This window comes from Vanellus vanellus (genome assembly GCF_965231255.1).
Source record: "Vanellus vanellus genome assembly, chromosome: 12".
NCBI lineage: Eukaryota > Metazoa > Chordata > Aves > Charadriiformes > Charadriidae > Vanellus > Vanellus vanellus.
The window spans coordinates 9,253,153-9,268,662 of record NC_138917.1 but is presented as its reverse complement, the minus strand read 5'-3'; the positions used below and the strand labels follow the sequence as shown (position 1 = coordinate 9,268,662).

Below are 15,510 nucleotides of genomic sequence, written 5' to 3'. Positions count from 1 at the left end.
CTAGTTACAAAGAATAAGAAATACATTTCCTGTGGCTCAGGAGACATACCAGCTTACAGGGCAGCGCTGGCTGACAATCTCACATAACTAACGTAACATGTCTTGCAAAGATAACATCTGCCTTGGGAACAATAGGATAGATTTCATGAGGTGATTGTACAAAGCACAACAATCCTCTTCCTGCAGCGTGTGCGATTTGCAGAGCCTACTCCAAACACACGTTGCCGGAGCATCGCTGTTTCCAGGATATCTTTTCATACAACCGTGGATGTGTAGTAAAACAGGCACTGGAACGTGTTTATCTTGCTGTTTGTGAGATAGACACATGTTTTCATTGAACAAGTGAAAACATTTTCCTTTCCTGCAAGTGTATCTGACTCATGCTTAGGAAAGGCTATTGACTAAGTGCCAATCTCTTTTGTAACGCCCATCACACCTACTACTGCACAGCAGGGAGACAAACCGAACCGTTGGAGTCTTCATCTCCTCCTTGGACAGGGAGCTGATCCTCAGACCTTGCCTCGTGGCTTTGTGAAACCTGAACTGCAGGGAACCCCACAGCGGGACCGACTGGAGGCATTCTGGTTCTATTCACTGCTTCAGAACGGGATTTTAGCCTTATCCCATCTTTCACCAAGACCAAGAAGAAAAATTGTGCTTATTTAAATAGAAGCAGAGGTACACCAAGAGGTTTTGACAATCCCACCCCTCATCTTTTAAAATAAGGACACTAAGGAAAAAGCAGCAACTTGGAGAGAGGCCAATCACTTGGTGGACGTTTAGATCTTCCTTGTAAAAACATTTTTGGGTAGGAAGAGAAGGAAATCTAGGGAAACCGTTGCAAGTTGATGCTATGTTTAACTACAGTTTGACAAAAAAACATGAGGAGTAAGGCAATAAGACTTACAAAGAACTGTAGTAGTCTGATATAAAGCTTCATTGCCCAATAAACTTATTCTTAGAAACAAAGATGAATTGGAAAGACGGACAGAAGCAGAACTAGACTGTATCTAGGCTCCTTGATTCAATGTACCCAGATTGCTTGCCTTCAACTTGGAGGGATACATTTTAGACGTACTTAAATGGACACTCAGTTGAAAATGAGATCTGTTCATAAAATCCAAAAAGACTGCAAAAAATTAATAAGGTATTTCACTCGCCTCTTTTTTTGTACACTCAAACCTATTTTAGAACTTTCATTCAAATTCATTAGTGTACTTCCAGTCCTTTTTACAAATCATTACATGAATTTGGTTTTACCTTGGGTTTAACATATTCAATCAAGCAATAACTGTGGTTGTATGCCCACGGAGAGCAGGAATCACCGTAGCATTTGGGAATGCTGCTTTAACATGTTCCCCGTGGCTGTGTCATGCTAAACCACTGCAAAACAAGTGACACATGAGCATCATCCTCAGCAGTTCACATTTTACTGTGCCGACAGAATGACATTTCCAAAACAGGCCAAAAGAAATGGTTAACCTTACATTTTATGTATTTGACCTTAAAATTGCTCATCCGAGGACAAGACTGATTTTTTTGAAAGGTATTTCCATAAATTGTTAAAAAGTAATCTTTCTAAAGATTAGAAAAGCTTAGTCAAAACTTTGCAATACGAACAGTAGGGACAAGCAGAAGTAGTTCTCGTTTCGAAGGAATAGCAACATTCACTACAACTGGGATGGCATCCACGAGGACAGCTGTAACTGACAGTTTGCAGTTCTTCCAAGGAATCTCACAAAAAAAGATGGCTTACGGACACATCACTCTTTGCAATGTGACATGCCACTCCTTTTTAATCAGTCGGGTTTCCACACAAAGTACTGAATGTTATTCTATTTACATTCAAAAATAGCATTTTTCTCTCTTCAGTATGTAGTGGGAATGCCCATAAATTAGTCAGTAGAAACCCCTCTTAACACAGGTGAAGGACAGCTTTGTTGATCTCTGGGTTTGTCCAGTCGTTCCGGATATCATCCAGGTGATTATCAAAATCTACAAGCGTCTCGTAGGACTTGCTGTCCAAGAGAGATGCAGCGATCCTCTGGGCTTCGGTCCAATCTTCACAAAAATCACTAGGACGTAAAATAACCAGGAATTAAAAGTAATCACAAAGAAAATCTCCACCACCTCCTCTACTCTGGAAATCAAACCACACTCTCAGCAATGTGGTCATGGCGCTCGTATACCACTGCCTGGCCACAGAAGCCGGCTGTTCTCTCTCACTACAGCAAAAACCAGCATTAAAAGCACTGTCAGGTACACCCACTGCCCTTACACTGCCACTCATCACAATCAAAGTTTTGCCTTACTACCCGAACACAAACTCTGAAGTTTACTCACACGTGTGGGTCCTTGCACCTCCACTTGTTCTCATGAAGCTCATACACGTGAATGGCAGGTTCTACGCACTCTGTTGTAAACTTGGTGTTATCAACCTGTTGTGCAACAGAAAACCACCACCTTAGTCTCCTCCTCAAGATCCCAAGTAAAGGGATGAAATAAAAAAAAAAAAGTCAGTTTTTACAAACAGGGCACCTTACACTAACTTGTCCACTGTCCTACCTTCAAACGAGCCAAATTTTACATGTTTAAACTGCCAGCATCCTTTGTCACTGCAGCAAGGAGGCAAAGCATCATTTGGTTCACACAAGACAAGAGTTTAAGTGACATAAGGGGGTCAAAAGTCACAGATACACTGCCTTCACTCAAGCCTCACAAGCAGAGAAGGCCTCCACTTCCTTTGAGACGGCAGAGAGCTAACCACAGTCTCTCTGTAGGTTTACTACAGAGGTTACAGGTCATTGCATCTCTTCCCCAGAGCATTTGGAGGGAAAGAGAAACTTATTAAAGGATGCAGAGAACGGCATTTAAACGGTTAGTCCAACACCAAAGTCATAACATTAACAAAACAGAAAGGGGGGGTTAAATGAAGTAGTTTACCATTATGAGCGCTGTATCGTTAAAGCCCTCTGCGATTCTGGATGCCACCTTTTCCGCAACCTGGTTTGGACTGCAGCAGAAGGTAAAAGTAACTGCGTTATTTGAACCATGACATTTCAGCTGAAACCAGCAGGAAATATGCTTAAAGAGATGTGAAAATTACACTGCGTGCTTACAAACAGGAACAAGATTATCAAGCTGATGCTACATTTGATTGAAGTCAGAAGGCCAAGAAAACCCCAGCTCTACTCTTCAGCTCATGATCTGGATCTTAGCTACGCTTAGGGCAATGGGTTGTTGAACAGCAAAACACTCACTGCAGACTTTATATGGAATCAACATTTTGTGGCCTCTTACCTTCTCCCACCAAACCAAAGACCGCAGCCACCTTTGCCCTGGCAGGCATTTAAAAAAGAAACTGACTTTGCTCCCCAGTCTGCATTTGAACCCACTCACTGCCCAGCTTCTCTACCGAAATCAGATAACCTTTTAAAGAAAAACCTTTACCACGTTTCAAAGATGACAATCTCTTCGTGGTGCCAGTTATCTTCATAAATAAAATTGGAGTTTAAAAAAAAAAAAAAAAAAGGCCTGTGATATTCTTTCAAACCTCAAATGGACCAGACAAACTGTATCTTCTCCTTAAAAGTGTCTCCAGCAGATTTATTTCCCTTGTAAGGAAAGGAAAATTAATGCCCTTATCCCTGTTAGACACCTTAGTCAGTCAGTCAGTCACAAGTATTACTTAAAAAACATACTTGAGACTGAAGGATATACATGGACAAAATAACTGGGGGACAGCATAGTATTTTAAACAAGCTGTTCATATTTATTTTAAATGCAAGTATGATGTACTCTCATTAGTCCTGATACCGGATTTATCTAATAGATATGGGGAAACTACTTGATACACATATCTAAACCTATATTGTGGCTCCACAGCAAGGCTCCCTTATTGCTTATTGAGTAATTTGAGTTAGCTAGCAGGGAAAAAAATGACTAATCCTGGGGAAAATAAGTGAAAAAACCAGATCTCTGCTTGACTGACATCATCTTCCATTTCAAAAGTGTTCCTTTACCACGTAAAAAAATGCTTCAATAAAACTTGGAGACAATCAAGTAGTTTAGTAAGAATTCGGTCACTTCTGAAATACTTTCCGAAAGACACTCGGAGTCATTCGAGTTTACAAGATATGTACTGCACAAGCAAACGCGCCTGCAAATTTTGGCTATTTCCCTGACAACTGTAATTAAACTGGTTGGCAGTCATTCAAAGACTGGCCTTTTATAGTATCCACTAAAGAGGAGTGATTCTGGAAAGACTGGGGTTTCTGCACCTGAACAAAGGCCATATCCACCAGCACCAAGAAGACAATGTGAAACCAGATGACAGTTGTCAAAGTTAATCAACACGCACGATTTATGTCGATGATTTTTGTTGGCAGAGTACAAAGTACAACATAAAAGAGCAAACAGAAGGAAATATTGCACCAACACACCTGGCATCTTTCACGCGTTCATTTGCCTGGTAATATCCAGCTATCACGTAGCTATTCTCTTTGCACCAAGAGTCAATCTGAAAAAGTAATTGGAACAATTAAGCCCAGGAAAAAAAAAAAGAAAAAACCCACAAAACTAAGGAACACTCATGTCTGTCATACAAATAAAACGGCAATCGAAGCATTACAATACCTTTACCAATTGGTTCTTTAATGTATACATATTTTATATATATATATATAAAATCTATGTGTGCACTCACATGCAGAGTTTGGCCAATTTAACTAGAACAGAGAAACCAAATTGAACATTTGGAGAACGATGGAAAACATTAACCAAATGGAGCAAAACAACAAAAAGTTATCTCAGTCAAAGCCTGGCCTAAATTTGAATGACAGGACTAGTAAAGAACCTCAGCAACGCTGCCTGGGAGAGGAGTCTAGGTCTTACCTCCTGCCACTTGTGGCTCTTTTCTGTTAGTGTTCATTTGACAGAGAGACATTAGAAATTCACCATGTGGATATGTGACAGTACTGTCATTTCAAAAAGAGCTTGTTGATTTTACTTCTGATGAAACATTTCTAAGCTAAAGTGGAAGCATTTTTTACCTTAATTAACAAATAAAGCTTGACGCGAAAGGTAAATGCAAGGCAAAAAAAGTTTGTCCCATTTACCATTTTTTCAGCCCACTCCGTTACAAAAAGGTTTTTGCAATAAAATTTTTTTTCTTTGAGAGTTCACCTGCAGGGTAACTAACTGCTGAGGCAACCTATCAAACAACGTGGGTGGATTCTCCACTCTTTAAAATCTTTCAATCAAACCTGAAAACATTTCTAAAAATGCTCTCCAGCTCAGCCACAAGATCAGGGCTTGAAGAAAGAACTATTGGCAAAAATTCTCTCATCTCTGTTACAGACATGGTCAGACCAGGCAGCTCCTCCTTATTTAACACTCGTATGTAAATATTTTAACATAGGCATTTATTTGCATACAATTTACACAACTTTTGCGTTACACAAGTACAAAATTTTATGTAATTTTATAAGTGCAGTTTCAGCATGCGTACATTGCTGTTCTTTCTGCTTTATGCTGGATCTGAATTCCTCCTGCTGAGTCTGTCTTGCTTTGAAAAGAAACCCAACATATATATGATGTTTCTCCTTATAACTGAGGATATCAAGTCAGCTTAATACATGGCCCTAAAAGACAGAAGTGGAGAAAGCAGCTAGAATTTTCCTTTGCAGTCCCTAGAGAGCATGCATCAAAAAAAACCTCAACAGCTATATTAAAATGGAGTCCAAAAATACATCTGATGCTGACCTGTCACATGCTGTAGATCAAATCAATCTCATTTTTAGCAATAATTATAGTATTAGACTGCAAAAACAAAAAAAAGCCACGTGAATAATCCCTCCTGTACAAGGGATGACATGGATCTATGTCATAAAAAAAAAAAATAAAAGGCCATGTAGCCCTGCTATAGCTGAGGGCCAACTGCTGTTTCAATTACAAACCCATTTTGAGGGCTTAGGACTACGGCTTCAATTGTTAGTGGCTTGAAAGCTTGACATTAAAGCCAGAAGCCCAGACACTAAAATTAATAATAATAAAAAAGTCCATCAATTAAAAAATTAAAAACCTTGGTTCTAAATCAATTTTTGTTGTGTAACGAAAATGGTCTTAAAAAAAAAAATATGATTTTTAAGTTCTCAGTTCCCTAAGTGGTAATTAAAAATTACTTCTGTTAAAAAAAAAAAAAAGGAAGGAAAAAAAAAATCTTTTTGGAATGAAAGCTGTTTCCACCTGCAATTTCCAAACACTCTCTAACTGTGGCACTGTCACCACAGGTAGTCTTAGCATCGATTAGCCCCTGATATTTTTAGTCATGTCCAGCCCTGACAAGGGCAAACCAACAGGGGACAAATTGTGTCTCGCTTCCACATGGCGCATCACCCCTGAAAAATCAAAAGTGAGCCTGCCCTCTGATCTGCTGCAGCCACCAAAGGCAGGTGGCAGAGGGGTTTAGAAGAGCCCTGGGAGGCGAAAGGCTGTAACCTACTGCCATCGGAGCGGCTGTTCCAGGCGGTGGGGAGTCAGCCATGCGAATTGAGGGGGAAGTCCTGCTTGGTTTTTTTTTTTTTGTTGTTTTTTTTTTTTTTTTGAGAAGATGTGGTTGCAAAACCACATCAATTAGCTGAGAAATTCAAAGGCACAAAAAAACTCATGTGAAACTTAATTCACTTTTTCTTTAATGACTCCATTTTTGAAAGGGATTTCAAACCGTCAAGCCAAAGTGCAAATTAAACGCAGGCGCTTCTGCTCTCTCCTCCAGAGCTACAGACCTTCAAGCACTGCTGCGTGTTTACTAAAATCTAATTTTGTTAATTCCTTGTACCCAGGCTGCTGCTAAAGCACTGCTCGCAATTTTTAGACATTACCACACGGACAAGCGTGTTTGAAAGCATACCCTCTATATTCAGATTAAACCTGGAGACCATTGCTCCCATTTGATGTTTGTGGGATAACTCAGGTCAGAGAAGAGGAAGTGAAACTTGGTGGCTGGTTCTAGAAAACCCTCGCGCTTATGACCAGTCCACAGGCTTGACCAAGAATCAGCAGTAATTGAACTGGAAGAGAAACAGATCCCATCAAAACCCGCCAAAGCTTCAAAATCCTTTAGAAACAGACGCTTCGCTACAAACATTGAGTTTCAACCATACTAATCTTGCTGATTTATTCAGTGACCACATGTTATATTGTACAGAACAGGTGAGAGCGCCCTCCTTTTAAACATTACAACAATAAAATCCAACTTTCATAGCTGCCGTGCCAGTATTTATTGACACCTTTGCTTTTGTTTAAACAACAACAAAAAAAATTGAGCAAAAGGTCTTGGGCTCTTGACAAACACTGTGTTTTAAAGCTGCCAAGTAGCACAGAAATCATCAAATGGGATTGTAAACCACAATACATCTTAGCAAGTCCTAATTAATGTGGGAAATGCGAGGGGGTTCCAATCCTTAACTTTTTGTATCAAAAAAACAAGAGCAAATATGTAAGACTATTTCTTTGGTTCTGTAATGATTTGCTTACTGTAGATGTGGCAAGATATTTCAGATGTTACATGAAACAGCATTTATTTCCTAATAATCTGATCCAGTAGCAAGAGCTACACCAGAACTACACTGAAGGCTTTAAGTTCAGGAAAATTCACTGCCACCGACCCTGTAGAAAGACATCTAATCCCGATTTAAAGACAAACCTTACACATACTTTAAATATATTATATATGTTATTCTGTACCTCACTAGCAACTTCCACTTACTCATTCCCAGAGGAAAAACAAATTACTGTGGTTCAAAAAGGTAAAGTCAAAGCCCTGCCTACAGTAAAGCAATTGCAAACGGTATTATTACATTTTCCCAAGCAGCAACATGAGGAAAACCATAAGCAGAAAATGATAACACTAGCAGCACACATTTTTGTCTTACTCCTATGCTGTTATACTGGTGTAAATACACTTAAAAGACTGACAAATTTTATGTGCTCCACAGCAGTATGGCAAACCTAAATGGCCAGGGCTCAGGCTTAGCCCCTGTTCTATCCCTCTGGCTGGATTTCGTCATATCCAGACTTCAGACATTCCCATGGCATCATCTCAACTGGAGAAAACTGGAATGTATTTATTTTTTTTTTTTAAGAAGCAATCTATTAAACTGAGGGAAACATTTAGGCCAAGAAGTCTAGAAGAACTAGAAATTAGTTATTTTTACAGATATCAAAAAGCAATGGATTTTTTCCTGTTAATAATGACAAGTCTTTAAATGGACAGAAAACTCCACAGCTCATATCACATCCACATCTCACTTTAGTGACAGCTACATCTACCATGAAGGTGCCAAAGCACTTCTTTCCCTCCAGATTTGCACCAGGCCACTCTGACTCCCTATTACAATAAAATCCAAGCATGTTTCACTCCTTCCGTCTTCTGGTTTTGACAAAGGGACTGTCCCCAAATGCCAGGCAGAAAGATGCCATGGCCCAATGCAAGATGGCTCCTGGTTTTCTGACGAGGGTGTTGAGACTGGAAAGCACTGGCCCTACAGTCCTGACACTGTTCTCATCCTGCCTATGTGATGACAGGGGGGAAACAAGATTATCCCACAGTGACTTACTGCTCTTCCACAACAGCAGGCAAAGGAGGGGATATCGTAACAGGGAATGCTTGGCTGCCCCTGGTTATCCCATGACTAACTAACCAACAGTGAGCTTGCAATACACCAAGTGAGATTTAAAACTCAAGCCAGACCTGCAGTATGAAGGGACTTTATTTTTTTTCCTATTTAGGCCAATAGCTTCCATAAATGGGAAAATACACCAAAATGAATTAAGAAATACATACTTATAAGCATCTATACACTCTCATGTGGAGACAAGCATGCCCTTTACCAATTAGCTGATACTGCTTTGAAGTGCCTTAAAGGTAAGCTGGGAAAAGGTCTTTTTGCTGTAGAATAAGGACATTCCCTCTGGGAGTTATTCGGGGATAATAACACCAATATAAATAGCAATGTTTCCACACTGGAAAAGAAATTAGAGAAAACTATGTGGCTCTGTAGTTTGCTGCTGCTTCCCCAGCAGAAAGCTGTACAGCAGATGGGCCTCGGGGGGGGGGTGTGTGTGTTCCACTCTAGAAACACTCTGTTCACCGCACAGATTTGGCTGCCGCTAGCACAGGGCTAGCAGAGCTACCCCAGCGCCCCAAGTCCCCTCAGCACCAGCCCTTCCTCGCCCCGGCCGCACCCCCGAGCTCTGCCAGGGCCTGGAAACGACACACCACCGCCACCAGCCCCTCGCTCCCGGGCCTAGAGAAAGGCCTAGGGCCTTACCAGGGTGAGAGCCACCTCCAGCATAGGCGCCAGGGCCAGGGTACCGTGGAAGAGCGGGATACAGTCGACGAAGAGCGATGGGGGCCCGGACTGGTCACGGCGCGGGGCGCCCGACGGCCGCTCGGCCACCAGCAGCCCGTTCACGGCGCAGTGCGGGTACTTGGCGCCATGCAGCACCATTTTGCAGTAGGCCTGCGTGGTCAGCTTCATCCTGCCGCGGCAGACAGCCCCGCGGCCACCGCGCACCGGTCCCGTTCACGGTCTCGGCCCCACCACCTCCCCTCAGACCGCCCGTCGCCAAGCGTCGCCGGCGCTGTCGTAAAAAGCGGGCGACGGTCCTCCCGCATCCCGTCAGCCCCTGGGGCGGGAGCCGCTCCTTTGCGGCTTCTCGCTCGCCTGCGTCTCCCGGCGTGCACCGCGCTTCCGCTCGGCGGCTCCTTCCGGTCGCAGCCCGGCGTAGAGGACGGTCGCCAGGTCGTCGGGCCGCGGCGGGCGGTGGGGCCGGGAGGGGGGGTACGGTGGCTGCCCGCTCCCTGTCGCCGGCAGGGCGGGTCCTCCCCGCCACCTTCACCCGTCCTGGGGGGCGGCGGGCGGCTGGGGCAGTCCCGATTGGGGAGGGGGGAAGCGCTGCGGCTTTCCCCTCGCTTTGATGGGACCTCCGCGCTTTTCTGTGCCGGTGTGGCATCATATCGCGGGTGTTACGTGGTGTCGGGCGGGCGTGAGGCGTCACCGCCGTGGGTGATACCGTGGGGGGGAGGCGCCTCCCCGCGCCGTGAGCCCCACGACAAGGTCAGGCGTGGGCCGCGGACTCCGCGGTCGCATCGCGGAGGGGTCGTGGGTTTTTTAGCTGAGATCAGGGGCCCGTGAGAAACCCCTGTCCTGGAGCCGAAGCACCGCACCCGGCGAGACCTTGCATGGGCACCCGGGTCTGTGGGAGAAACCGTTAGCTGGGTGTCTGCCCTTCCTCGGACGTGTTGGCATTGTTCACTGCTGGAACGTTTCTTCAGTGCATGTGAGATGTGTTTAGACTGAGCTTGTGTAGGGCTCCTGGCTTGCACCCAGTAACGATTTGTTACCAAGTGAAACTCTCCCGGAAGGCTGACTTGAATAAGGGAATGCCTTTGAGTTCAAATACAGGAGGCCATGGGGGAAAAAGGGGAGAGAGGAAAAACTCATCTAAGTTGTGCTAGTGGAGGTATGTCCCCAAAAAGCTGGGAACGCTTTGGTGCAATGTGCTGCTCTTCAGAGAAGGGACAGAAAGCCTCTAGGCTGGTCTTTTCGTGTTGGCTTGTTGTTTTTTTTTTTGTTTTGTTTTGTTTGCTTTTCTTTTTTTTTTATAGACTAGTGGAAAATGGTGTTATTTCACCTTTGTACACTTGGTGTTTTCGCCTGACCCTGGCTTACTTGCTGTTGTTTTGTCCCGACAGGATGTTGGCTTCAAGGGCATTCAGCCTTATTGGGAAGAGAGCCATTTCCACCTCCATCTGTGTGAGAGCGCACGGACATGGTAGGTGGCAACTGCTTCATGTTTTTAGTAAGGATGATAAATTGAGCACTTTAGAGGAAGATCACAAAAAGCTACAGCTGAGGTTTGGGTAACAAAGGAATCAGGATAGAGGGGGGGTTGGCTAGGCTGTTGCCTTGCCTGGTGGCAGGAGATCTGAGCAGGCTGTGCCAGCAGATGGCATTGTGGAGGTGCCGGCAGGGCTGGCTGCTTCTAGGGAGGTGGCTGGAGCTGAGGGCCAGGCAGAAACGAAGATGGAAAAGGTGTAGAGGGCTTCTAGGTATTTGGTAGGGGAAGGGGTCGGTGTGACAGCTGCAGACAGAGATGGCCGAGACAGTAATAGAATGATAGAATTGTCATTTTGGCCATCATAAAGTCATTTTGGCTATTACCTTTTATGTAGATCCCCCTTCTGCTTTATTCTTAAGCTCTTAATATAGCACCCATTTAAAATGCTTCATCTGGAAGTCTTTTCCTCCTGGATTCCTTAACTGTCATCACCCTTTTGACTGAGCTGTTGTTCTTTTGTATTGTAACCAGTAAGAAATGTTTGCACAAGAGTCAGAAGCTTGAATGGGTGTCTCTTGTGTTCCCATGTGCAGCTGGTGTTGTCAAAGCAGAGGATTTCAGCCTCCCAGCCTATGTTGACCGTCGTGACGTTCCGCTGCCTGAAGTGGCCTTTGTAAGGGATCTCTCTGCTCAGCAGAAGGCGCTGAAAGAGAAGGAAAAGGCGTCTTGGACTGCTCTGTCTGTTGATGAGAAAGTTGAATGTAGGTAGCGGGGGCTTTAAGTAACCTTACAGCTATCAATGATGTGATGTAATCCGTTGCATGTTCATTATTGACAACTTTTATTAGAAAGACCACCACAGACAGTGTCTGTTAGGGCAGCTGTTAAACCCTGCTCTTTCCAATCGCTCTGCGAGCAAAGCCGTGAGCTGTGAAGGAGCTTTGTTAATTATGATAGAGCTCCTCGTGTGTACGGAAGCAGAGACCAGTAGTTTGTGTTCCTGGGATCCTTGGTGCTGTTTCAAAACGTTAGAAGCACTGGCTGTGGTGTCTCTTGGGTGCCTGGAGTCAAGTTCAGCAATTTCTCCTTCCTCCAGAAAACAGATAATAATTATATTTGTTTTTTGATTACCACCTGCTTTCAGCAAGCCAGAAAAAAATCTCTTCCGTATAACAATATGCAATTGTTAGTCCAGCTGAGTAAAATTAAGCCTGTGTATGTGAATATTGATGACCACTGACCTTAGAATCACCAAATTTCAGGTAATTAAAGTGCTAAACAGGTGTTTTGACTTGCAAATAAAACTGCATCATCTTCTCTAACTGCCATCATGGTATGTAAGTGAGAACCTGATCTGTGAACACTGCTCCGTCCACCTGTGTCACAGTGAGAAGGTGTAAAACACTTTTGGGAACTGCTCAAATATTTATAAGGACTCTCCAAATCTTTTGCTGTTTTGAACTTCAAAATCTTGTGGGCCTTAGTGGCAAAGCTGAGGGAAGCCTTCAGAGATGCAAGCGTTCCCACTAGAATTATTTGTGCGGGGAAGTTTTGTGGCCAATAACTACTGGGAATTGGAGGGAAGGAAGGAATGTGCCATTTCTCCTCCTGTCAGGCCTGTAATGCAATTTTTTCACAAGTTTACACTAATCCATAAAATGGAGACTAGCAGACAGACCTGGTTGGGGATGAAACACGTAAGGGGATGGTGAAATACAACTCATTTACTTTGGCACAAGTCTTGGCATGGCAGAGGCCAACTAATTCAGAAGCTATTTTAACATCCTTTTCTGTTTGGTCAGCTTTAGGCTTTGGTCACCTCCCTCTGGAGAGGGGCATGTTGCCTGCAATTTGCAGGAAAAGGGAAAGAAATTATTTGATGCTTTAACTTTTTTTTTTTTTTCAGTGTATCGTATCAAATTTAACGAGACCTATGCAGAGATGAACAAAGGAACAAACGAATGGAAGACCGTCCTTGGTGGAGTACTGTTCTTTCTTGGTGTAACTGGTCTCATTCTTATTTGGCAGAAGCATTATAGTAAGTATATGCCATATGGTGTTAACTCTTAATTTAAAGAGAGAGATCAATTGATACCTAACGGGGAATTAGACAATTCTCTGTAAACTGCTCCGGGGTTCAGAATGGTGTATCCAGCAACCGTTTCGGTGACCTCCTGGCAGTTGCTATTTGTTAGTCTCTGAAAACTCAGTTCTGGAGTTGTAACTTCATGGAGATCAGTGGGTACATAGTGTAAACATTCAGTAGAATATTTACAGACTTATAGAAAGGTGAAGGTGGTGGAGAGAGCTTCAGTGGGAGGAGAGAAAAGGGAGGGTAAGAGTGGTGATACACTAATGATCCCGGAGCTTCCCCTTTCTGTGAAACCTGCTGTTGCAAAAGCTTATTGCCGCCTTGGTAGTAAACATTTGGGTTTCTGCCATGTTTGGCTTCCTTCCCAGCTAACGATCCTACCTCGAGGGAGCCCTCCAGCTGCTGTGAGGCAGAGCATGCAGTTAAACGAGCTGCTCTCCATCTTGAGGCTTCATCTACTCACAGTGGAAGTTGCGGAGAAGGCTGTTGTCTTTGTACAAGCCTTTACTGATGAACAAAACTGTTAGAGAATCAATGCGGGAACGTGGTCTGAGCTAAATGCTTCAAAAATGGGATTTAGGGAATATAGGTTTGAACAGGTGATGGCGTGCACGTGATCACCATCGGTGGCTTCAAGGGGAAAAAAGCTTTTCATTAGCTAAACTTTTACCTCTGTTCCCAACTTGCTCATTTTGTATCACGATGTAATTCCACCTGCTGTTGCATTGCAGTGTACGGCCCTATTCCGCACACCTTCTCTGACGAGTGGCTGTCAACGCAGACAAAGAGAATGTTGGACATGCGGATTAATCCCGTGGAGGGCATCTCTGCCCAGTGGGATTTTGAGAAGAACGAGTGGAAGAAATGAAGCAACTCAGTGGAACCTGCTCTGCTTGAATATGAAATGATTCCATCACCTGTGTGTGACCTCGTTGCTTATTTACTGGAACAACCTCTCCACCTACATAGATGCTAATAAATGTCTGGTTAACTTGAAAGTTTCCTTTTATTGGTCTTCAAATGCGTTTGTTGTGATGATAGTCTGTTGTGCAGGTGGAGGGGCAAAGCCTTCCCAGATAGTCTTGTCGTGGTTGGTACCCAATCAGTTAAAGGGGATGTTTCTGGGGCACAGCCAGCACTCCCGCTGCGCAGAGGTCTGAGCTACATGTAAGGTCAGCAGATCCCAGCTCCTGCGGAGGCTCTGCATCCCATAACCACTCCAAAAATAGTGTGTCAGCACTCCAAAAGGCAGTGGTGTGGGTGAAACTGCGCAGGTTGGGTGGTGGGGTGTCAACGCTGCTCCATCTGTCTGTCCTCCTTGTGAAGGGAATGTGTTCTCAGCAGCACAGGCGGGCTGCAGACCTCGCTCCAGTATCCCATACAGACTGGAGTGAGGAAGAGAGAGAATCAGTAGATCTATTCAGCCAGGAACAGGTTTAGGTGGAACCCTGAAGCGTGTTTCATGCCTTGCCTCTCGTGTGAGGTGACAGTTCGAGGGGATCGCTGCAGCTGGGGGAGGGAAAGAAATGCTGTGTTTAGTGGGAGTATCTCAGAAATTTTAAGTGCAGCAGTCTGAACGAGTTCTGGTTTGTGGCTTAAGTGTTTTTGGTGCCTGAGCTATGAAAGCTCACGCCTTTGCTTTGCTCTGCTATAGCTGCCAAATTTCTCCCTTCAGCTAATCTGGTGTGTCCCCTAGGCTTTGTGCAGGCAAGTGTCTGCCTTCGGTTTAAAAACAACCCTCCAAAGACCAAAACTACCAAAAGCGAGTTTCAACTTTGTTTTTTGCTGTTTTTCCCCATTACGAGACTGATGTGGTTTTAAATCCATGTGTATATTTAGCGCCTGTGATGGGAAGCCTGGGGCTGTCTCAGCCGCTTGTGAGGGCCTGCTGTGCTGGGGGCTGGCCAGCCTTGCCCTTCCAGCCAGCGAAATTCGGGGAGGGTTTTTAAGGTGAGATGATCTGATGGGAGTTAAGCGATATGCCTCCCCTTCCTGCGTCGGAAAGGTCCCTGGGTTAAATCTTTGTCTCCGGGGTGCTGCCAAGGATGTTACGAGGACAACAGAATCGCGGACTGGCGATGGCTGTGGGTTTTTCCTTATACGTGCAGTTTGTTTTTTCTCTGCTTTTTGTGCAGCTCGTGCCTCCGGCAGGCTGACAGCACCGAGCTGGGAGGGGGGCAGCGAGCTGCTCGGTGTATCTGCTTTGAAAATTGATGTTTTGAAGCATGTGCTGGAATTGCAGTGCTGCTTTACAGCTCCTCTCATCTCCCAGGAGGGAGGGGAAGACGGGCTTATCCCCAGTGCTCCGTCAGCTGCACGTCGCTCGTGTCACGCTCTGGTTTTCGAGGTGAGTGCCTTATTCCGAATTCTGCTCTCGTTGCTGTGATTGGGAGGAATTAGCACGAATGGGAGGCAAATCCTGCTGAGTTCAGGGCTTGTACCAGAATGAAGCCCAGTGAGTGTCGCTGGGATGAGGGAGTCATTCCTCCTAGCCGTCCTCCTCTTCACCCTCCCCAAAAGGCTGCGAAAGCCCCAGGGAGCCTGGGAGAGAAACCTGAGCCTCGCCACAGCCC

At 44.6% G+C, this 15,510-nt stretch overlaps 2 protein-coding genes across 3 annotated transcripts; one reads left to right on the top strand and one right to left on the bottom strand.

The window, feature by feature from the left end:
* Positions 1 to 850: 850 nt before the first annotated feature.
* On the bottom strand, positions 851 to 9,619 carry EMC8 (ER membrane protein complex subunit 8). The gene is made up of 5 exons (XM_082489575.1): positions 9,333 to 9,619; positions 4,443 to 4,519; positions 2,944 to 3,013; positions 2,344 to 2,438; positions 851 to 2,075 (listed from the first exon to the last, which is right to left on the bottom strand). Exons 1-5 carry the CDS (start codon positions 9,540 to 9,542, stop codon positions 1,916 to 1,918), a joined length of 612 nt encoding a protein of 203 aa, XP_082345701.1. The 5' UTR covers positions 9,543 to 9,619; the 3' UTR covers positions 851 to 1,915.
* A 106-nt stretch (positions 9,620 to 9,725) lies between these two features.
* Positions 9,726 to 13,935, top strand: COX4I1 (cytochrome c oxidase subunit 4I1). 2 transcript variants are annotated; one of them, XM_082489350.1, is made up of 5 exons: positions 9,726 to 9,806; positions 10,760 to 10,839; positions 11,439 to 11,606; positions 12,752 to 12,883; positions 13,669 to 13,935. In XM_082489350.1, the coding sequence occupies exons 2-5, from the start codon at positions 10,761 to 10,763 to the stop codon at positions 13,803 to 13,805; spliced, it is 516 nt and encodes a 171-aa protein (XP_082345476.1). In that variant the 5' UTR covers positions 9,726 to 9,806; position 10,760; the 3' UTR covers positions 13,806 to 13,935. The 2 variants fall into 2 exon arrangements, with proteins under 2 accessions (XP_082345476.1, XP_082345475.1); XM_082489349.1 differs by lacking the exon at positions 9,726 to 9,806 and adding an exon at positions 10,213 to 10,344.
* Positions 13,936 to 15,510: the final 1,575 nt, after the last annotated feature.

Bases quoted from the DNA above. Each gene is read 5' to 3' on its own strand.
- EMC8 (XM_082489575.1), bottom strand. From the start codon at position 9,542: ATGAAGCTGACCACGCAGGCCTACTGCAAAATGGTGCTGCATGGCGCC. The intron at 3,014-4,442 runs GTGTGTTGGTGC...CTTCTGCTGCAG, and splicing joins GAACGCGTGAAAGATGCCAG to TCCAAACCAGGTTGCGGAAA. The intron at 2,439-2,943 runs GTAAACTACTTC...GTTGCACAACAG, and splicing joins ACGATACAGCGCTCATAATG to GTTGATAACACCAAGTTTAC.
- COX4I1 (XM_082489349.1), top strand. The intron at 10,840-11,438 runs GTAGGTGGCAAC...TCCCATGTGCAG, and splicing joins TGTGAGAGCGCACGGACATG to CTGGTGTTGTCAAAGCAGAG. The intron at 11,607-12,751 runs GTAGGTAGCGGG...TTTTTTTTTCAG, and splicing joins TGTTGATGAGAAAGTTGAAT to TGTATCGTATCAAATTTAAC.